The sequence below is a fragment of the Corythoichthys intestinalis genome, chromosome 17, assembly GCF_030265065.1.
Source record: "Corythoichthys intestinalis isolate RoL2023-P3 chromosome 17, ASM3026506v1, whole genome shotgun sequence".
Classification (NCBI taxonomy): Eukaryota; Metazoa; Chordata; class Actinopteri; order Syngnathiformes; family Syngnathidae; genus Corythoichthys; species Corythoichthys intestinalis.
Window position 1 is genome coordinate 27,032,345 of NC_080411.1, and position 24,679 is coordinate 27,057,023.

At 38.6% G+C, this 24,679-nt stretch overlaps 1 protein-coding gene across 2 annotated transcripts in view; it reads left to right on the forward strand.

Moving 5' to 3' along the window:
• Positions 1-24,679, forward strand: part of si:dkey-112m2.1 (transmembrane protein 132C) — a 357,076-nt gene that overhangs the window by 329,042 nt on the left and 3,355 nt on the right. For both annotated transcript variants that reach the window (XM_057818295.1, XM_057818296.1), the window contains 3 exons: positions 10,646-10,854; positions 20,153-20,450; positions 24,236-24,427. In XM_057818295.1, the coding sequence (XP_057674278.1) occupies positions 10,646-10,854; positions 20,153-20,450; positions 24,236-24,427 (699 nt within the window). The remainder of the gene's footprint in view (positions 1-10,645; positions 10,855-20,152; positions 20,451-24,235; positions 24,428-24,679) is intronic.

Sequence of the window (24,679 nt, forward strand, 5' to 3'; positions counted from 1 at the left end):
CCCATATTTTTGGCCAACCATTTCGTCACAGTGTACTGTGAAACCCATACATGCAATCCAACCCATACGTCCATATTTCGTATATTAATCATATTTTGTTGCACTGCATACTTCAAACTTCTCACCCCAAATGACATGTAATGACAAGAAACTGGATGTTTGCATGGACAAACGGCAATACGCGGCACATTATTCGCGATGCTCTATTAACAACGTATAAAATGAGGTTGCCTGATTGGGGGCCCCCTAGTGGTCAGGGGCCCTAAGCAGCTGCATAGTCTGTGTATAGGCTGGGCAGGCCTAGGGTAAAGAATTGGGCTAGGGCCAATTGTCCCCAAAAAACCTTTAAACTTCACATTGTGTGACCTGTTTTTTTTTTTTTTTTTTGAGGGGGAAAAAAAAAAAAAAAAAAAAACTCAAAATTATCACCAGTTACTTTGCCAAGTAATTAATTACTTTTACATTCAGGTAACTGAATTACTAACACAATTACTTTTTGGGAGAAGTAATTTGTAACTGTAATGTATTACTTTTATAAAGTAAGATTAACAACACTGTTGTTTATACAGTATAGTCTTATTCAAAAAACACAATTGAGCAAAAGGGGACCCGGAGAAAGAAAGAATAGCGGGAAATAATGAAACAAAAACATGATTGAATGTATATGCTATCTACTTGTAAGTAGCAATGAAGCTCTTTACGACCACCCTTAACAAAGGGATGCCATGTAAGGAGGTACTACACCTAGTACCCAATAGAATATAAAAAGAGAAGATAGGTCAGATGAGTGTAGGTGAGGGCAGGGTGAGTTTTCATGCAGGGGATGGGTAGTAGGAAACCCAGTATTAAGACAATTCATCTGCTATTATTAAAAAGTCAGCATCCTACTTTTTTTCATTGTGTAATTGCTAATCCTGCAAAAGACAATTACAGTGACATTGGCAGTGTATAAAATACTTGTTCTCCCCACTGTATATACCAGAATGTGTCCAGTGAAACTGTAACTAATCATGCGTGTACCACCTCAAACCTCTTTGTTAGTCATGCGGTGAACGGAAGTGTTGTCACATTTTAACAGCATTATTTCTTTGATTTGTACAAACCCCCGGCCCCCTTTATAATCATTGTCATTGTTGAACAGTTATGTGTAAAATTGATGAGCATTCTGTCAAAAAGTTCTCACATTGGGTAATTTTGACCTTTGTTAATCACCTATGTACCTGCACTGTGTACGAAGATGTAAGTGCAGTGTGAGATAATTAATTCACATCGCTACATTAGGATAAGCTCTACTGCAGACGGTAGAGTCGGGCTACAGCCCTAGGCTGACCTCTTTCAGACAAGGAATTTGTGTGTTGCGTGTCAGAGCGAAGCAGCAGATCTCTTGCAAGGTTTAATTATCCACTGAAGTGTAACACCATACACAGTGACACTGATATTGGTATTGTCATTTGAAATCTCAGTTGCAGGTCCTTAGGTTCTGTCAGTGGATTAATTACACTGCGCACGTTGCTTTGACATACTCAATATCTAATTGTAAGTTTAAGATACGTGTCGGGTCTAGTAGGCCTACTCAGCGTTGTCTTAAAATGAGTAAAGTTTTTAATCTGTTCTTGTTATCTGTTCTTGGCAGAGCAATGAAATGGTTATATCAACATTTGCGACTGTGGTTTCAAATATTGATTAATATTATATTGATTTTTAAAGCTTTTTTACCCAAATGCATGGAAATTTAGGGCGAAATTGCAATGATCTTGAATTACAATTTCTGTGTGCGGTTGAAAGGTTTATTATGTTTATCATGTAAACAGTTTTTATTTTTTTTTGGGGGGGGGGGCACAGGCAAGATAAGGTTTTTTTTTAATTAAGTGTTAATTTCTACAAATACTGTATTTTTTGGACTATAAGTCGCACCTGAGTATAAATCGCACCGGCCATAAAATGCCCAACGAAGAGGAAAAAATACATAGATAAGTCACAACGGAGTATAAGTCGCATTTTTGGGGGAAATTTACTTGATCAAATCCAACACATAGAACAGATATGTCATCTTGAAAGGCAATTTAATATAAAAATACAATAGAGAACAACATGCTGAATAAGTGTACAGTTATGTTGTGACAGTAATGTTACATGATGCATGAACAACGAAATGCGGATATACTGTCCTCACCAGGACGCTACAGCTCGGTCCTGGCTATACATCGAGCTAAATTCCCAAATGACGATGCTGGACGTCCGTATAATTTGCTGACTTTATTTTGGCCGTCATTATGACACCATCATTTGAAGAGTGAAACTAATAATAGAAATAATACAAATCAATTTCGTCCTCTATACCAAAGAGGTTCGCGTCGTTGTAAATAAATGATAATTAGCTGCTATTACAGCAATGACAGAAACGGTTAGCATGCGTTCGCTAGCATTAGCACATCATTCAAACAACCACACAGCTGGCTCTAGGTTTCCGGTCGCGGGTGGAAAACACACAACAACAATAACAAATATGATACACACAGGTGTTGCCTCTGTAGAGACATTTTACAAGCATAAACAATGAAAGTTGGTTCGCAGCCGTGGCGCTCTCTCTCTCTCTCTCTCTCTCTCTCTCTCTCTCTCTCTCTCTCTCTCTCTCTGATGCTGCGGAGGTGTCCATCTTCTTCTGGCGTGTGAGCGCTCTTTTTCACGTACATGGGTGCGAGTGCGCCTCCACTTGGGCGTGAAAGCGCCACAAACTAAAAGCATGCATTTCAAAATAAAAAAGTCAATAATACAATTGAACACACATTGCCAAAGGCTGAACGAGAACGTGACAATAGCTATTAAGAGTTATTCATATAACTATAACATAAAGAACATGCTAACAAGTTTACCAAACCATCAGTGTCACTCCAAAACACCAAAATAACATGTGAGATGATATAATAATGTGTTAATAATTTCACACATATGTCGCTCCTGAGTATAAGTCGCCCCCCCCCAGCCAATCTATGAAAAAAACTGCGACTTATAGTCAGAAAATTACGGTATAAATAAAGTCAGGAGTTGAAAAATTTGCACCCCTTGTGATTTTGCAAGTTCGCCCACTTAGAAAATAGGTAGAGGTCACTTTGTGTTTCTCAACAACAGCCCCGAAACCTTTTAGAGAAGCTTTGTGTGGATGAATGGGCCAAAATCCCTGTTTCCATAAGTGAAAAACTGGTGAAGAACTACAGAAAGTGTCTGACCTCTGTAATTTCAAACAAAGGCTTCTGCACTAAATATTAGCACTGATTTTCAAAGGGGTTCAAATACTTATGATGATGATCATCATCACGGGTCTTGCATTGGGGCCGGTTTCCCATCCCATTGCATAGAGCTGACCAGGTGAGCTAGGCCCCTCCAGTGCTGGCGGTCTTGTGCCAGCAGATTTGCATCCTTTAAGGTAATTCCGTGTTGTTGGAGGTCATCCGTGATGGTGTTAAGCCATCGAGTGCGGGGCTTTCCTCCTGGTCGTCTCCAGCCTGCTGCCTTTGGGTCAAACTTTAGGATGGCTCTTGTCGGGTGGTCAGAAGGAAGACTGAGAACATGGCCAAGCCAGCGGATGCGGTGCTGTGCAGCCAGGCGGGAGGCTCTGGGCTTATTTGTCTGGGCTCGCAGGGTTCCGTTGGTGATTTTCTGAGGCCACCTGATGTTCTCTATGGTTCTGAGAGCCCTGCTGTCAAAGCCATCTATTTTTGCGGCCAACGTCTTGTTTAAGAGCCATGTTTCAGAGCCATAGAGGAGAATAGAGAGTACGGCGGTGTTGTAAATTTGGAGCTTTGTCTTCTGTGAGATGGCTTGGTGCCGCCAGAGTGGTTTCCAGAGAGACTGGAGGGCAGAGGCAGTCAGGGCTCTCTTACGGAGAATCTCTGATTTAAGATCCCCGTTCACCATGGTCCCCAAATAAACAAGCTCTTCACAGGCTCTACAGTATCATCGCCAAGCAGGATGGGGGTGGATCAGGTCCCTCACCGGCATGCATGAATTTGGTCTTGGCCCAGCTCACGTGGAGACCAAGGTTTTCTACCTCTTCGCTGTATATACTCAGAGCGTCCCTCAGCTGGTTGTAGGAGTTGCTGTGCAAGAGTGGTGTCGTCAGCGTACTCCAGGTCGGTCAGTTGGTAGTTGCCAAGGGACACTCCGGGTACTCGCTCACAGACCCTGCACATGAGTTGGTCGATTACACAATTAAACAGGTCTGGAACAGCTACGCAGCCTTGGAACACTGGAGATGGAAAACCAGTCAGAGTCACAGCTGTTGACACGGACACAACTCTGCGTTGCTGTAGAGCAGCCTAAAGAGGGTGGTGATTTCTGGAGGTGCGCCAGGAGCTTGTAGGGTACTCCACAGTGATGAGTGGTGGACTGTATCAAATGTGGCCTTGAGGTCTAGGAATCCAATGTAAAGAATTCATAGACTTTCTCAATGAGCAGACGGACAGCGGAGATATGATCTGATGTGGAGCGCTTTGGCATGAAGTCAGCCTGCTGGGGGCGGCGGCCACTTCTAATCGCTGGGAGAGCACGGGTCAGCAAGATCATAGGTAGAGGTCTGAAATTTCAAACATAGATCAGGCATGAAAATCTCTCACCTTTCGGCGAAATTCGCCGTTTTGAAGTCAAAAAGGATGACCTACGTGAATCGTGTAGATCCGAGGAGAAAAAATTTTAAGGGGGGGGGGGGGTCGTTTGTAGGCATGTGCCAGTTACCTTCACGGATTACCATGCTATGAAAACGTCGCGGTTACAAAACCACTAAAATTTTCCGTCATACAGTAGTACGTATTCGTTATTTTTCATGTGTCGAAAATGCAGCCAGAATTAGCTTGGCGCGGCAGCGCTTACCCCTTCCCCTGTTTGATGCTGCGTGTGTCAGTGATGCTATTCCAGCAAACCCAAAAACAAGCACTCCAAACGCAAGGCGTAAATTCTTCAGTTTAATGATCTCTCAAATCGTGGTAACTGAAATATACCAAATGAATACATTTAAAACGTTGTACACTCGTATTTTTCCACATGTGAGTAGCTTCAACAGTTTAGCTTCATGAAAAAGTTCGTCAAAAACAAAACACACATTTTCCTTTCAAATTCAATACACAAAGTTACTAAAAACTTACAAAGACGAATGATAGGCAAGGCTTAGCTAGGACAGCAACTTCATTGAGGTTAATCACAGCCGCTGAGAGAGAAACAAGTTTGTATGCGGGGAGGGAAAAAAAAAAAAGAGCGTCAAAGATCGCTAATTGCGACAGATGATCTTGTACTAAGCACAAATTCACATTCGCTGGAGGAGGTAAAGTATCACTCCCAATTGTTTTTAGATGAATGCATTTGCCAGCATATTGAATTTAGTGAGTAATGGTTTTCGTTTTCATATTTTGTGGTATGACAAAGTTACTGCCGTTCGTTGCAGCTTGCGTTGAACACTGCCGGAGCGTCCGGTGAAAAAATAGCTCCCGTTAAGGTAGCATCAAGCTTGTGTATTTAACGGTAATATAAAAGCAGTGTTGTCAATAACGCGGTATCGTAATGCGTAACTAATCTGATTACTTTCTTTCAGTAAAGAACAATCTAACGCGTTCATTTTTCTAAATCAGTAGGCAGGAGATATACTACAAACGGCTGCATTTGCACACTGGAAACACAGCCATTACTTCACATTTTTGTCCAGTAAAGATAACAAAAATATCCCCGTGCGCTCGATCTTTGCGCTGGCTCAGAAAGACTCTCGACCGCTAAAAGCATCCAATTCAAGCACCACTTGGAATTACAGCACAACAGGTAACACGACAGCCAGGACTTTATGATACTGCTCGTGCTCAATCCTCAGTTCAAGCTCAGTTGTTGTTGAGGGTTTTGAAAGCTTAGGTTTAAAGAAATTCTAAATATCCATCTTGCCTCCTCAGCTGTAGTTTTGGCTAAGCAATGCAAACGGCTGTCTCTAAGGTTCTATAGTCACATGATCTGTTCGAAAAATAATTTGGACCCATTATGAAATACTTTGAAGGATTCCTGTTCATTTTATTCATTTGTGTTGTTTGTTTTATTGCTCTAAAACTTTTATAGACAACATTTTAAGGGCCATATTCAATGGTCTTTATTTTAAAGGGGAAGTTCAGAATTTTTTACATTAGGCTTAATCTTTGAGTTAGCCGGGGTTTAATTAGTCGTTGGAAATGATTTGAACAAATTCTGTGCAGTTTGACAGTTATTTGTTAGTTTCAGGGCTCCAGAGTGGCTAAGCTAGCGCGAGTCCATGGTGGTTGAAATCAACTCCTTCAACTAATTAAACCCCCGTTAACTCGAATATTAAGCCTTATGTGAAAAATTAAAATGGTCAAATTCGCCACATGTAGGACGTTTTGCCGACGGCGGACATTTTGGCAGAACTCCGGAACATATTTCCTCCACACCTTTCTCACCTTTTTAACCCCTGACCCATTTTCATGCCTGATAGATGCATTTCTACTTACATAGAAATAATCTAAAAAAATAATAATAATAATAATTTATTTGTTTCTTCACAAATACTTATGAACCCCAGTACATTACAAATAAATTATTGAAAAATCATACAATGTGTGTTCCAGAATTTTTTTAGACTATAGCTCTATCAGTAGAAATATATCTATGTTTGAAATTTCAGACCTCTACCTATTTTCTAAGTGGGTGAACATGCAAAATCACAAGGAGTGCAAATACAGTATTTCTGCTCCTCACTCTATCTACTGAGGTAAAAGTGACTAGAATTTCTTGCTGGAATTCCCTGACAAAATCAAAAGGTGTGCAAATACTTCTGCTGCTCTCTATGTAATATATACATATTAGAGATGTCCCGATTGATCGCCATCCCGATCGATCGGGTCCGATCACGTCATTTTCAAAGTATCGGAATCGGCAAAAAAATATCGGACATGCCTTTTTTTAATTTTTTTTTTTTTTTTTTAATTAAATCGTTTTCTAATTGTATTTAATGTTACAGACATAATATGTTACACTCATCCAGAGTCTTTAGTTTAGGCTAAAGGTAGGGTTATCAAATTTATCCCGATAACGGCGGTAATTAATTTTTTAAAAAATGTATCACGTTAAAATATTTAACGCAATTAACGCATGCGCTGCACGACCCACTCGCGCATTGTCGCGTTCAATCTATAATGGCGCCGTTTTACCTATATATAGAGCTAAAAGGCAGCGTAAAATGAGTAGAGTGAATTTTGGCAGCCTTTGAAACACTTTTTTAACTGGCTAAAGCCTTACTATCCCTCTCCCTAAGATTAAAAATATCATGGGAAGCAATGTAGAGAAGAAAGGTAGTAATTGATCTTTTTCTTAACACCCTATGTTATTTCTCAACGCAGAGAAGATATATCAATTGGTACCACTACGCACAGTCATGGGTGCACTTCCCAGCATGCATTTGGGCACAACAGTTAAATGGCTACAGTATCATCTCTGAAAGCTCAACAAAAACACTAGATGGCAATATTTAGTCACAACATACAAAGTCACATTTATCCTTTAAGAATTACAAGTCTTTCTATCCGTGGATCCCTCTCATAGAAAGAACGTTAGTAATGCAAATGCTATCTTGAGAATTTATTGTCATAATAAACAAATACAGTACTTATGTACTGTATGTTGAATGTATATATCCGTCCGAGTTTAGTTCATTTTTTTTCTTAATGCATTGCCAAAATGTATATGATCGGGAAAAATTATCGGGAATGATTGGAATTGAATCGGGAGCAAAAAAAAAAAAGCAATCAAATCGGGAAATATCGGGATGTGCAGATACTCAAACTAAAACGATCGGGATCGGATCGGGAGCAAAAACACATGATCGGAACAACCCTAATACATATATAACAATGCTGTTTACCATAAACAATTTGGAAAAATGCATGCCATATCGTAAATTATATTTTTTCCCTCCAAACACAAACATGTTCATTGTAGATTGTCAGAAAATGTGCAGATCGCAAAAGTTAAAATTAGATCCTTTTCATTAGGTTGTCAGTGAACTTAATGGTCCTGAATAATCTTCCATTCATCCAAGACTCACCCTGCCCAAAAGTGCCCATCATAAAATATTGTTTTAGGAAAAGAAAAAACTATGCTATAAAATACAATGAAAATACATCAAGGAAAATAAAACCCAGGCAAAATGGAAAGACCAAAGTCAACACTGAGGAAATTTGTGTTGGAGGAAAATTTTGCATTTTTAGGTTTAACAAATCAGCGGAAGATGTAAGCTAAACAGGACACAGTACTGCGGATATACTATTGAAGCATAAAGCTACTCTTTTTCCTTGAAATCCATCAAAGACATTGTCATGGCAACTGTTGATTACGTGCTTTAGTGGCCTGTAGATTTAAAGCCTGCAACCTTGTATTGTACATGAAGTGCTGGGGCCATGGAAATGTATCCAACGCCCAGTCAATCAAGCCCATTTTCATCTGACTGAACCGGGGACATACTCTAGCTCTCGAATGTAAGTGTGGAAACTTACCACATGTTTTGTGGTTGTTTCCAGAGCAGTCTTCCCTTTTATCACGTATCCACTTAAGAAATCCCCTGGCTACTACTTCACTCGAGCCATCTTTCCACTGGACAGTACCAGTTTAGACTGGCGAGCCCCTAGTGTACAACCAAATCATTTGCTATTGGCCACTCTGGTCCGCAGATATGGAACGTTTGATTTTTTTTGTAAACAAATTATCCTTTTTCAAAATTGGGCTCTTACATTTAGGTTTTGAAATGAGAAAATCTTTTGTTTTAATTACAATAATCATTCTGTCAAAAATTCAACTTCCTAACTAGTGGGTGGAACTAAAGGTGTCAGTTTTATTCTTTGGTGCTGTTGGCTGTTCGTGACACCTTCTCTGAGTAAGTCTGCCAAATTATATGCAAAGAAGACAGATGACAGTCTTCCTGACACCCGTTTGTTCCAAACAATTGTGAGCATTGTCCAAATCATGACGGCCATGTTTAAAAGGAACTGACGAATGAAAATGTTGGCGAGATTGTTGAATATTTGACTGGCAGAAGGAAGGAACATCTGAGAGATTCTGGCATTTTCAAAAGAATAAAGACTTTTTATGTTTTTCATTGTCCTGTATGTCGTCATACTGGAAATACATCGAAGAACATCAACCAACTGATAGTGATTTAAAGTCACTTGAGCTTATGTTTTTTCCGTCTAGTAGGATCAGACATGTCTGTTTCTTTTCTCAGCTCCATCTGCTGTGTTGGAACATAGTCGGAGCTCTAGCAATTATCCCACAGACAGGCAATATGCACATAGAAGTCGCGAAAAGTTTTGTAGGGTGTATCAAAACGTAAACTCTGCCAATAGTGTTTTGTGTGAAATCAAATAAAAAAGGCCAACAAAATTCTGTCATTGCAACGTTAGTTTGAGTCATTACACAAGAACTGGCTATGATTTTCGAGTGTGATTTATGTCTACAAAACGTTTGTTACAGGTAAACTGGGCCTTATCCCAGCTGACTGTGTGTGATGTAGTTCATATCGTAGAGCAGGGGTCCCCAACCTTTTTTGCACCACAGATCGGCATCATTTGGGTCTTTTTTTCACGGACCGGTGTCAAATTTTGCAACCTTATAAATTTTGCTCCCAAAGCTTTTTTGGCGGTGAAAAAAGCCCTCTTTTATATTCAGTTGGACTCTCAATGTTATCCAACGGTGCTAAAAAACTATTTACATCATAAACGTACATGTGCAACATGAAAATGGCGTAAATTAATGCTTAACGACACGGCAAAGTCGTTATGTGAGAGAGCTGCGTGCAGTTGTTGTGTGCAGCTAACATTCCAAACATAAGTTAATATTTTCTTTAAAGAAAGTTTGTAGTGTGTACTTTGGAATCGCTGCATTCGCGGTCATTTTTAACGTTACGCGCATGCCAAATTTGTCAGAACACCGGCAATGTGCGGCAGAAAAATACAGCAAATATAACATATGTTTTTAGCACCGTCGTGTTAAGTGCAGGGAAAATACAATCAGTGGGAGGCCTGAGCTTGTTTCGTTTGTTTCAGTACTCTCCTAGCGATGTCAGGATATTCCGAAATGACTTTAATCCAGAACCTCGGTAGAGTTGTTGTCTCAAATGTATGTTTAAGGTCGCCGTGATTTGCGATCTTTACTAGCTGATTTTCCTGTTGCACAGACATGCTCGAATCACTCGATTTATTCACATACGGGTCACGAATCTACTCCTTCGCAGTTCGTGGGTCTTTGGTGATTGGAACTGCTAACAGTCCAGTCAATGCATTTCTACAACGACCTCCCATTATGTAGTTGTATATCTAGAGTAGACAGGGATATTGGAGTATTAAGCGGCACAGGCCAAAGTCTATCGGCCAGAATGCATTCCTTAATAAATTATTTATTATTTCTGCACGGCCCGGTACCAAATCCCAGGTCGTTGGGGACCCCTGCCTTAGAATGTCCGCTAAAAAAAAAAAACAGGGCCTGTATTCATACTGAAATCCACACCAATGCACAATTAAGGGTCTTCAATGAAACAAGCATAAAAAGAACCATTTCTCATTTTTCTATCATCCTTGTAATGTTTTTATCTCCCCTTTTTGATCGATGCAAGGTGTCAGAGAGATGCGACTACGTGTATGTCAATGGAAAAGAAACACGGGGAAAGAGCAAGGTCCTGCTCAACTTCACCTACAGTTTCCTAAGTGCACAGCTGGAGATGAGCGTGTGGATGCCCCGCCTGCCTTTGCTCATCGACGTGGCCGACCCTGAACTCAGTCAGGTCAAGGGATGGAGGGTTCCTGTCGCTACGGGACAGAAGAGGTAAGACCTGATATTGTTTATATTTCTTAACTCATTCACTCCCAGCCGTTTTCACTGAAACAAGGCCCTTCACTCCCGGCCGTTTTACTGGATTTTGACTGATTTTGCAAGGCTCACAGAAAACTCTGTTCTATATCTATATAAACATGGAACCCACCAAAAAAAAAGATTAGACTCTTCTTTCAGCAGGAAAAACTTTTAGTTCATATATTTTTCCATTCTTTAGAAATCAGCATTAGAAAATAGCTTAGTTTGAGCAATTTTCCAATTTCTGATGAAAAAACAGAGAAATTGAGCTTTTTGTGAAAGCATAAATTTCAAACATAACTTTGACTTTAACACAGCTATTTTTCGCTTATGTGACATCCCAAACATCTGAATAATGTTTTCGTTCTACAAAAAACATAAACAACAAGACAAATAGAGCTTTTGATGGCAAAGTAACAATTTATTTACACATAACTAAACTATTGAACTGTTGAACTATTTGCGCACATAACAACGGGGAAGGCTTTCGGCTGCTCCCGGTTAAATGAGGTGGCTCGCAGTAATCTGATGAGTCCGGATCAAAATCGGTCTCACTTTTTTCATCATCTTCATCATCTTCATCGTTGGTTTCAACCTTGAGCTAAGGAGTAACGCAACGTGAGCTCCGCAGAACGCGTGTGGAACCTGACGCTGTTGTGGATGTCACCGTCTATCTCATCAAGACAGATTTTTTTTTATCCTTCTTTGACGATGGTTTCATTTTCTTTTCAAAACACTCCTCCAGTGTCGTTTGCCTTTTTTTTTTCCAGCCGTTCTCCACATTTTTCTCAAATTGTCACCTGTCTTCACAAGATCCCTCCAACTTCCGTTTCCTGACTATTTTTCTTCACTTCCTTTTTTGGCCCGAGATGAGTTCTTACCAAATGCGCTACTGACCTCCAGTGGCCAGTTTTATTGCTTTAAAATGGGTTTTGAGCTTTGTGCATTGTATCTTAGATACATCCGAACCTATAGATGCCTCTTGTCAAAAAAAAAAAAAAAAAATGCAAAAGATGTATAAATACGTTTTAGGGACACTGAAGTAGTGCTGCAACGATTAATCGATTAACTCGAGTATTCGATTAGAAAAAAAATATTCGAATTAAATTTTACTGCTTCGAGTATTCGTTTAACTAGTTGTAATGGTTTATTTTGAAAGTGTTTGCATTTAGTTTTATTGATTAGGATGGATATACTGCCCTCTTGTCTGCATCGTTTCACATGGCTGAATCCAACTGCTCCCTGTTAAGACCAACGTAAGCTAAGTTTTGGTTTGAGCTATTTTTTTTTTTATACATTCATAATTTAGTTTATAGGCATATTTAACTGGTTTTTCGGGAATATGTGTGTGAACCATTTGTTAAGAGCATTTAAAAAAAAAAAAAAAAAGCATTTTATAGCATTTAAGCTAGCGGACTTTTGCTATGTGTGTTAGCCAACTGTTCTTTTGTTGTACATAGATCCTCTTTTTTTTTTAATACTGTTTGAGGCTCAGCTCAGGTATTCTAATTTTTCGTGTTCCTTATCCGATTACTCGATTATTCGAACTAACTTGTTCATCGATTAATCGACTACTGAAATAATCGATAGCTGCAGCCTTACACTGAAGCAATTAAAAATAGAATTTATTTATATGTTTTTGGGAGCAAATGAGTTAAATAAGGTTTTGAATTTGTCACAGCACACCGTTTAGTTGTATTTTTGTATTTTAATGTTTGGTTTCCCTCAGTTTGCATTTTACCCACATCTGGATTTTTTTTTGTCATCTCTGAAGATGTTTTGCCTCTGATCCAGGCAAGCTTCATCGGTTCATGCAACAAGACATAGTTAGGACAGCACTAGTCTCACAACCAAAAACAATCCAGTTGCAATCGATTCAATGTCCAAAGAATTTTAATGACAGATGAATGAGAATATTCACAGGTATACAAGGACCTTTTATTTTATGATATATATTAGAGGTGTCCCGATCCGATCACGTGATCGGAAATCGGGCCAATCGCACCATTTTTCAGAGGATCATGTTTTTTAATTAAAGATATATGTTTGTTTTTCTGCTTCATGCTCTTACAGCTCCACAGCCTCTCTCCCTCACCATCAATGTCTGATCTTGTCTTTCTTTATCTCTGGAAAAGAAAGTGATTTAATTGCAGGTAAACAACAAAAATTAACATTGTTTTACTCACTCAACCAAATATATAAACAAAAATGCATATTCTAACTGAGGAAAAATTTAGGATACCATCCCACCTAATAGCTAGTGTTACCCCATTTGGCTGAAATAACTTCTGTGAAACGCTTTTTGTAGCCATCTACCAGTCTTTGACATCGGTCTGAAGAAAGTTTGCCCCACTCCTCAACGCAGAATACTTTCAACAGTGACTGACTGTTAAAGTGAGAGAAAACAGCATGGTGAGATCAAAGGAGCTGTCTGAGGCCTTCAGAAAGAATGTTGTAGACGCTTATGAGTCTGGTAAGGGACTTCAAAAGATCTCAAAATAATATAAAATCCGCCATTCCACTGTCCGGAAAATAGTCTACAAGTGGAGGACATTCTAAACAACTGCCAACTGCCCTAAAATGTCATCATGGGACCTACAGCAGGCTCTTGCTAATGTTGATGTTAAAGTGCATGCCTCTACAATCAGAAAGAGACTACAGAAATTTAACATTTATGGGAGGTGTGCAAGGAGGAAACCTTTGCTCTCCAAGAAGAACATGAAGGCCAGACTGAAGTTTGCCAGAATGAATGTAGACAAGGACCAGGACTTCTGGAATAATGTTCTTTGGACAGATGAATCTAAAATTGAATTATTTGGACATCCGAACAGAGGACATGTTTGGCGTAAACCCAATACAGCATTCCAGGAAAAGAACCTCATACAAACTGTGAAGCATGGAGGTGGAAGTGTCACGGTTTGGGGATGCTTTGATGGAGCAGGACCTGGCCAGCTCACCATCATAGAATCCACCATGAATTCTATCATGTGTCAGAGGGTGCTTAAGGAACATGTGAGATCATCTGTGAAAAAATTAAAGCTGAGGCAACACTGGACCCTGCAACATGACAATGACCCAAAACATACCTGTAAATCCACCAAGGACTGGCTGAAAAGAAATGGTGAGTCCTGGAATGGCGGAGTCAAAGCCCAGATCTTATTCCCATTGAGATGCTGTGGGGCGACTTGAAATGGGCTGCACATGGAAGAAACCCCCTTTAAGTATCTCACTGTTGAAAGTATTCTGCGTTGAGGACTGGGGCAAACTTTCTTCAGACCGATTTTAAAGACTGGTAGATAGCTACAAAAAGTGTGTGAGTGAAGTTATTTTAGCCAAACGGCGTAACACTAGCTATTAGGTAGGAGGGTGTCCTAACGTTTTCCTAAGTTAGAATATGCATTTTCGTTGATATACTTGGTTTAATGAATAAAACAGTGTTAATTGTCGTTGTTTACCTACAATTACATCACTTTTTTTTACAGTGATAAAAAAAAAACAAGATCAGACATTGAGATGTGAACATTTCTTAATAAAGAACTGAATATTTAATGGGGAGTCCTAATTTTTTCACTTGACTGTTTGTTTGCTTTGGCAACTCATTGTGTAAGTGAGAGGCTGAGCTCAGCAGCGTGAGCGTCAAAGTGTGAGTGAATTTGAGTGGACTCACCCAATGAAGCATTTAACAAAGACAAGCATTTTTCTACGTTATTCTTATTTTAAAATAATTTACATTATGAAGGCGGCACGGTGGGACAGTAACATTTTTGGGACTTTTTTTGGTATTGGGTCAGGACTCCGTATCGGCAGATTCTCAGAATCAAGTGTCTCATATATGCGTCCGAAAATATGCAATTGCGACATCACTAGTATATATTACGTCTGCCGGTATTGAATACCATGGACAAATAGTTGTATTTTGCTTTTCTTAAACATACATCAAAACCATGATCTGGATTTGAACCTACGGCCTCTGAACTTTAATGCAGATCTGCTTTCTCCTCACCCACTATAATATGCTCATATATCATAAATAAAAAATAAAAAAACTGGATTTTTAAAAAAAAAAATATATATATATATATATATATGTATATATAATATATTAAATGAATAATCAATAATAATAATAATAATACATTTTATTTTCAGAGCGCTTTTTAAGCCACACAAAGGCGCATAATAGTAAATAATAGTAATAATAAAGTTGAAACAGTGCACAATGCAGTACACAATAACCTTTGGTACATTAATTTTGCAAAGACTAAAATAGGCAAACAACATTGACAACAGAGGTCCTCAGTGAAATATTTTAAACTTTTGAAATGTTGTTCATTCTTTCGTATAAAGTCACTGATATGTGGATTTTTTTTTTATTAAGCTTCGACATCCGTGCGAGTAAAGTTAACCACTGTGAAAAACATGAGGTTAATATGGTGACTGAGGTATTTGTCCTGAAATACAAAATACAAGGATGTGTCATTAGTATTTGTCATTAAGTCTTCACGTCATACGTTAGATGCTTTAGTTAATGATGATTGACTATGTACTTATGTGTCACTTCTAATTACTCTAGATCCCACTGGGGGGCAGTCTAACACAAATCCAACCATCCCACCCCCCCTCCCCTGCCAAAACTGATCAGGGATTTCATCAGTGCATTCATGTTGCATAGTGTACATGTTCCGAAGAACAAAAAAAAACAGATCTCATAAGATGCAGCAGAAGTGTGTAGATTTTATGTTCACCAAGATGTCTCATTTATTAACTTTTTACTGAGCCTTTACCCAGTGACCCCAACATGACCTGACCTCGTGTATGCCTGTGAAGCATAAATCTCATCTCGGCTCCGTGTTGTGGGGGAGCCCCGTTATCAGAACTAAGCCAGCGATAGGACCACAGCATGTTCACCTGTCGCCTGTTTTTCTGCTTGACTTGCTGTGGCTCATTAGACCTAATGGAAACTGTCACAGTCTCCCAAGATCAGCACTCCCCCACTCCCTTTTTGGACCCACACCTCTGCCCTCTGATAGCAAGCGAGTGCCAAAGAACCTCCAAAAGTGACTGAATCATGGTGAAAGTGGTGAAGGAAAAAAAGGTGATTGGGAAGGCTGAAAGCGTTTAGAGGTAATACACTTGTTACAATTGATGTGCTGAATAGCAAAAAATCTATCTTTAAGCATTAGGAGGAAAAGATAATATATAGGATGAAGAAATAGATCTACTGTCACAGTGAAAGAGAATAAATCGTATAAGGAAGAGAGGGACGGTGATGAACATATTTCACATAGTCCTTTTTTTTACCAAAGGTGGACAAAAAATGTTTGAATTGGTAGATATGCAGGGGTGAAAGTGGGCCGGAACGCCGTTCTGGTAAAAGATTCGGGGACGGAACATGGCTTTGATCCCGAAAATATGACGCCAACTGTCAAAACCCCATGTTTAAAACACACCCTGCCACGCATGCATCTCCAATAAGAACGTTCTACTAACAATACAAGTGTTAACAATAAGTGTAATGTGTAGTGTAATCAATATCCATCAATATTTATTATTCATTCATTTATTCTATGTAGTTCTTCCTAGTGTTTCTTTGTATCTGACAAATCGCGTTGCTGTGCACAAAAAAAAAAAAAAAAAAAAAAAACCTGGACTCTGTTGTCCGTTCAATTGGCTGACATACTGAAATGTGATCAGCATGGATAGTAAGCTCTGATTGGTTCAACTTCAATTGCACCTGTTTTTTGGAACAACAAATACAGAAAAAAAACAAGCTTATTTAATTAAAATGGCAATGCAACGGAAAATTGATCGGATCTCTCAGAGAATAGAAAGAGTTGATGAGGTTTATTTCATTTTGTTTGGGAGTTTCAGAACATCTTCTATGTCAATGTGTACTTTGGAATTATTTTTGTTAATTTGTGAAAGGCAACTTATTTATATCCTTGTACCGTAATTTTCGGACTGAAAAGCGCACCAAACTATAACCAAATTTCACACAAAAAACGGCATTCGTTCATAGATAAGCCGCACTGGACTATAAGTCGCAGCTGTCCTCACTGTATTTTAGGATATTTACACCAAAAGATATAAACCGGTAACACTTCATTTGACAGCGGCATTATAGGACTATGACAAGACCAAATGAATCACCATGAAGCTTTGTACCAATTGGCTGCAAAGCTTCAATGCTTCAAGAAGCTTCATTTGCTCATCACTGCTCCCTTGGGGGAGACCGTCAACCTCAGCTTCCACCTGCAGTCAACACTGTTGTCGTCCAACATGCCTCCTAGCATGCATTGCAGTGCTACAGATGTAAATAATAAAATTCATGTTCTGTGTTAGGTTTTTTTTTTCAGTTACTGTTCCAATTGCTTCATTAATTGCCAGTTATGGTATTTGGTAATACTTTTTTTGACAGTAGAGCCATTAGACTGCCGTAATACTATCATAATTATGAAATGACACAGCCATGAGCATTAATGAAGGCTTGTAGACCAAAAATTACGGTAATTTTAAAAAAAGTCAATGTTTGCTTTATCTTCAAAATATATTCCATTTCACTGTGCATAGTGTAAGTCAGTTATTTTTTGTTAATGTATGTTACTTATATCTTTATTATTAAAAAAATCAATATCTACATTTTCTTCAATTTTAATGTGCATCCTATGTTATTAAATAGTTAAAATTTAGGTTTTGCATTTAGATTTGAGGAAATGAGGGAAAATAAAAATTAGATGGAGTTTTAGATGGCATTTTGTAAATCAGTGAAAAAATACGATTTTGAATGGAAATCAGTTTCTCATTTCTGCCTTGTTTCAGTGTAATGCTATAATGCATGTGTGAACTTTTCATCCACTCATTTAATTTCCGAGCTGCTTATCCTCACGAGGATCACGGGAGCGCTGGAGCCAATCCCAGTTAAATATGGGCAGTGTGTGGGGTACACCCTGAATCGGTTGCAAGCCAATCGCAGGGCACAAGGAGACAAACAACCGTTTGTGCACACACTCATACATAGGGACAATTTCGAGTGTTCGATTAGCCTATCATGCATGTTTTTGGGATGTGGAGGGAAACTGATGTACCCAGATAAATCACACGCAAGCACGGGGAGAACATGCAAACTCCACACAGGAAGGCTGGAACCCAGGATTGAACCCTTGCTCTCATAACTGCGAGGCGGATGTGCTAACCAGTGTGTGTGAAACCTGTTGTGTTTTATTGTGTGCTATATTTATAACTGTGCCAAAAGCAGTTTTTGTATTTCGGTAGTTTTAGGAGGTTTAAACCCCCTACTAAAACAAAAAGGTTGGCTCCATGCCGACCTTTATGTCAGGGAGGTTCGGCAAGAAATTCTATCCACTTTCACCCCTGTAGATACAGTATATGGCGGAAAACACAGACAAGGCTGAAAAAGCGGTTTCTGCTATTGCACCCATCTTTAAAAATAAACTGCTGTATTTTAAGCCAAAAGAAATGTTGTGTTTGATAGAACATTATGTCTATATGTTGCCATAGCAGATCCATGGTGCAATAAGCCCCCAAACTATTTTTAATTTGTCCTTTTTACCCTGGAAACCACTGTTTACAGACGTCGCGCAACCGCTTTTGTTTCAACCTAGCCATAAAAAGAAGGTAAGTAATCGTATTTATTATTCGAAATATGTTATTTTTAGCTTAGAATCATGAATTTATGTCTAATATGTAGTTATATGTAATATGTAGTAAACGACTTAAAAAAATTATTTACTCGCATATTTTAAACTTTTAAACAAATTACGTCACAATGAAAAAATTGCCGTTTGTAAAAAAAAAAGTCACGGATCTTTACCTTATAACTATCACTTAATTGTATTTTTTTCGTTACTGTCACATTTCCCCCAATATTTTAGATGATAAATATTCGATCCAAACAAAGAAAAATTGAAAAATAACGTTTAAAAGGGTAAATATATGAAAAAGAAAATCTCGACCACTCCTTGTTGTATTCGATTTCTGCATCGCGACCCTTGTTAAATCACCATGTTTCACCCCTAAAATCCCCCCAAAAAAATCCGTCTGTCGCCATTCACAGCTATGTCTTGACACTCGGTGATACATGCTACATGGAGTTTGTGGATCAAAACAAGGTAAGTACGCGATAAAATCTCGTTAAAATCGTGTCGTCTTTAATTCTGCTCTCGCGTGCCCTCGCCTCCAATTAGGGTTTTTTTTTTTTTTTTAAAGCCCTCCTGTTCAAATTTTTTACTCCCCCAGAAAAAACGAGATTTTAAGCTTTCCAATGATGTATCACTTATGCATATCGGACAATTTTGAAAGTTGGCCAAATTGGGGGTCTCAGAGCGGAACTTCAAGTCACCTGAGTGTTTTCCGCCATATCCATATTTCTGTGCAAGTAAAGTAGAAATAGAAAGCCATTATTGTCACTGGACAAAGTACAACAACATTTAACTACATGATGTATAGCTGCGTATACGTTATAGTAGGCACTGTATTTTTTTCTGTAAGTCTATCCTGAGTATAAGTGACACCAGCCAAAAAATGCACACAATGAAGAGAAAACAAACATGGCAGTAAGTGGCGCTGGAATATTAGTATCAGATGCTTCCTCATGTTTCCTTCTTCATTGGATTCTGAGTCAAGTAATCATCTTTAGGAGTACTCTTTAGTTGTACTTTTGTCATTAATTTGAAATAACACTACAATGTTTGGCTCTCTTCTGTGGTGGATACAACCAGTGTCCAGAACATCATTTTGCAAAAATACAGTGTGGTTCTTTAATTTAGGTTATACCATAAAGCAACGATGTAAATTGTGTTTTTAAAAAGAAAATAGATACAATTAAAAGTTCACAGCTTATTTTTGTGATACTTTTTACAAGAAACAAGTCTGTACAACCTGATGGAACGGACAAGAAAATTATCTCAAGGAACCCCGAGTATGGCTTTGTAAACATTTTCTTTCCCATCTTACAAAGGGTATATGCCATGTGCACAATAAATGGGGGAGAAATGGCAAAATATTAGTTGCCCTTTAGAACAAAATGAGAATGCAAGCATGGCAGCAGGTTGTCTCTTGAAGCTGTTTTAATGGGTTTTTGAAAATACCGAGGGTCTTATGACTTATGGGAGGTCAGAAATCCAGCGAGTACCACAGATCACGCAGGCTATGAATGTAATAATTTCACAGAAGTAAATGGACTTTTACCCCTGCAAAACCAACCTCTAGTATATCCTACGATTCCTTATGTGTATACATGCTCTTGCTTCAGGTATGATGACAAGGAGGATGACAACAAAGGCGAGAGGAGAACAGAAAACTCTTGCGCACCCCAGTACCAGAGCACCACCCTTCAAGTTCTCACACATTTTGTATCCGAAAGTGAAGAGATCCAAGATGCTGGTGACGAAGATGAGCAAGGCCAGCACAAATTCTTGTTGGGTAGCGACTGGCAAGTGGATGTGACCCAATTGGTGAGGGACTTTCTGAGGATGGATGACCCAAAAATTGCTCAATTGTGGGAAGGCCAAGTCATAATTGGTAGAAGCACAGGAATGACCAAAATACAGGTATTATATCCATTTTATTGACAAATCACCTACTGTATTTTAGGCATATTGAACTTTGTTCCTTCATCACTTCTTTTCTGGGTGGGGCTACGTGATATGGTGATAAAGCATGCCACCAATATTGATATATATATTTACCAGCTTTAATTTCAATTTGGAACTTGCACGCTTTGTCATTTGACTGTTTTATCTGTACGTTTATATCAGTGCTTTTCAATTATTTTCTGTCACGCCACCTGGAAGAATTTAATGTTTCGCACACCTCTGCGTAATATTGTTTCCTTGTAAGCATTGATGAAAAAAATATAGATCTATTTACAATAAAGTATATATAGTATAACAGCAATTTGCCTGAGTTAAAAAAAACAAACACTTAAGGCACATATTGACTATTTGGAACTGAAAAATAAAAATTAATAGAATTAATAAATGATGATAAATTTAAATTGATCACCAACATTAAATCAGAACGATGTGTCAAAAAAATAATAAAACATCATTAGACAGAGGAATAGTTTTAATTTTTGCAGCTTGTATGACGCCAACAGTGCTCGCTAGTTTACTGATGTAGCACTCACAAAGCGGGACGATTGTTGGCAATATTCGGCACATTTTCACTGAAAAAAGTTCAAGCGGCTCATCAATGTGATTGGAGTTTAGTGTTTTTAAGCGATGTCTTCATTGAAATCACTTCATGTTGTCCACTGCCAACATTTTTAGATGCAATAAACATACCGGTCTTTCCTCGTCTCCCACTGTATTAAAAGTGAAGCCAAACGCTACTTACTCTTTGTCATATTTCCTCATCTTAGCTTTTGGGAGACTTCATATAGCCTACTCTTTGCTGTGTGTGCTTGTTTAATGCAAAAATACTGAGCGCACTCTGAAAATTAGAGCACCACTGCCACCCACTGAGTGGATGTGCAATTACACCTTATCCTATTATGGCGAAAATGTATGTTCCGTGAGGTCCCATGTACCTTTCTGGCATCGCTTTGCGCCCCACTATTTGAGAAGAACTGGTTTATATTAACCTTAGCAGTGGCAGCTTCTAGGCTTTTAGGTGCAATATATGTGGACGCAGGGGATCCAAAAGGCCAAAGCTGGGACGTCACTGAACCTGTTTATCCAAACTGTCACCACCAGATAATAGTTCTAAATTTTAAATGCAAACTAATGTTATGCTAGCAGGAGGTCCCTAGGCACTTTTGCTTTTTTTTTTTTTTTTTTTAATTTTCCCTTGCCCCGAGCAAGCACATAACAAATTACACAAACTGGTGGTTTGACCTCGATCCCCAGGAGTACGCATGGGGCCATTCTGTGTTTTAGAAAGACTGACACAAATACCGGAGAGACTGTGCTGTTCTTGGCTGTAAGATAAAGAGGAAAACAAAATCATGTCTGATCTCAGTATTGATCAGTTTAATGTTTCAAGGAGCCTGAGGAACTTTTGTCCACGTGCCCATCCAATTTTTGCATTTATGCAGGTAAATAATGTTAATTCTCATTCAATACAGAACAAATAATTTTATTTGTGCGTAGTAGTGTAGTATTCCTCTTAAACCACCTAAAATGATAGAAATAGAAGTAGAAATAATATAAATAATGTATTAAAACATTAACTGCACCCCCACATAGGATCAATTTTTGTTTGTTTTCCACAAAATCTGTTCAAATCTTTTAAATTTTTTGGGATACATTTCGTTTAAAATTATTGAAGAATGTGGTCGTTTTGGTGGTGGGGGGGGGTACTCCTTAAGGCTTATTGGGGGTGCCTCGGATGGGCTCAGAGACCGGCGTGCGGATGGTATTTCATCAGCAAAGACTGCGGGTAGGGTGGTTCACCATGCCAACTGCCCCTAGGACTGACGGGGAATGAACAAACACATACATTAGAGTGGGCTCATGCATGACTAGGTGCAACTACACATTTACAGGTAAACATAAAACTGTTGAGGCCAGGATTAGCGATCACATAGCTCAATAGTACAAGGGTGACTCACTTGTACTCACAGGTTGTCCTGATACTGGGTCCCCCACGATACATAACTTACCCTTACTCTGTCCCACTTAAATCTGACCTTTCCTCCCTCTTCTTGTTCTTTGGTTGCTGGGTAAACCCCCTCCTCAGTTGTGTTCTCTGGTAAGAGTAGTCACATCAAGATAGCAGTGCTACTTACGTTAGGTAGCATGTGTATTCAATCATAGTTTTTTTTATCACTATTGCCTCTATTTTTATTTTCTCTGCGTCCTCCAATATTCTTTTCTGTCTGGATGCATTTTACGAAAAACAACAAAATGTAAACCAAAAAGGCCACACTCCCATGTGGAATATTAGAACTGTTTCAGCCTATAAAGACAATTCGCTTTACCACCACAGCTGAACAGAACAGGTAAAAAAAAAATTGAGGACTTTTTGGGTTTTGAACCGGTGATTTATGTATATTGTTTTCCTAAATCATTCTCGATTGGGATCAATTAGACACAAATAGCAGGTGTGTCTACTGTAACCACATAGAGTATATTGTGAAACACCGGGAGCAATGGCTAAAACAAACATATTGTACAAACGGTATAGAAAATTAAGTACCAGCTGTGATAACAAAAGAAAAATCTGCTAAGAGGAACTGTGATATAGCATGGGTTGACTATTATGTAGATCAATGGAAAGTTCTAATTAATTCTCTCAAGAGCGTTCATTGTGTTATGTATGTTTGTTCAGTAGTTCACCTTGCTGTTGTGGGAATTACTTACATACAGTATATGGAGGAAAATACAGACAAGGCTGAAAAAGCAGTTTCTGCTCTTGCATTCCTCCTTAAAACAAACTGCTGTATTTTAAGCCAAAAGAACTGTTGTGTTTGATAGAACAATATGTCTATATACTGCCGTAGCAGATTCATGGCGCATTAAGCCCCCGAACTATTTTTAATTTGTCGCTTTTACGCTGGAAACCCCCGTTTACAGACGTCGCGCAACTGCTTTTGTTTCACCCCAGCCATAAAAAGATGGTAAGTAATTATATTTATTAATAAAAATGTCTTATTTTTATCTTAGAATCATTATTTGATATCTAATATTGCATTTTAAAAAAAAACACTTAAATTATTCAGTCGCATATTTTAAACTTTTAAACAAATTACGTCACAATGAAAAAAATGGCGTCTGTAAAAAAGTCACGAATATCTACCTCATAACTATTGATTAATTTTTTTTTTTGTTACTGTCACATTTTCCCCATATATGTTAGATGATAAATACTCGATCCAAACAAAGAAAAAATGAAAGAGAATCGTTTAAAGGGTAAATATATAAAAAAGAACATCTGGACCACTCCTTATTGTCTGCGATTTCTGCATCGCGACCCTTGTTATATTAGCATGTTTCACCCATAAAATCCCCCAAAAATCGGGGTGTGACCATTCACATCGGTGTCTTGCACTCGATGATACATGCTACATGGACTTTTTGGATCGAAACGAGGTAAGTACGTGATAATATCTCGTTAAAACCATGGCGTCTTTAATTCTGCTCTCGCGTGCTCTCACCTCCAGTTAGGGTTTAAAAAAAATGTTGTTTTTTTTAAAATGCCCTCCTGTTCAAATTTTTCTTTCCCCAGAAAAATAAATTTTAAGCTTTCCAGTGATGTAGCACACATGCATATAGGACAATTTTGAAAGTTGGTCAAATTGGGGGTCTCAGAGCGGAACTTCAAGTCACCTGAGTGTTTTCCGCCATATGCAATTTATACAAAGAAATAAATATTTTTCCTCCATGTTTTGCAGGTATTGTCTCCTCTGACGTCATTGGTCCTGGCTGAGAGGAGTATCAAGGTGCTAGATGATAAAGTGAGTGTGACAGAGCTGGGAGTACAGTTAGTTTCTGGACTCTCGCTATCCCTGAACCTCAGCCCAGGGAGCAATAGTGCCATTGTCGCCACTGCAACTACGCAGGAAGTCATCGAAGCGCCTCAACAGGTAAAGGTTTTGATTTTCATGCAGTGTTATTGTTGCAGGAGAAGCACATTCAGTGTGTAATGTTTTGGCACTGAGCTGCTCCTACTGTATGTTTGGCTAACAAGTTCAGGTTTAGACATAGCAATAATAAAACTGTATTCTTTTTATTTTTAGTTTCATCATTAACTTTACGTTGGGAATCATTCCCTTTGATTTGCATATTCAACCAGTGAACCAGCTCTGTTGTGATCATTATAATTTCAAATGGCAGAA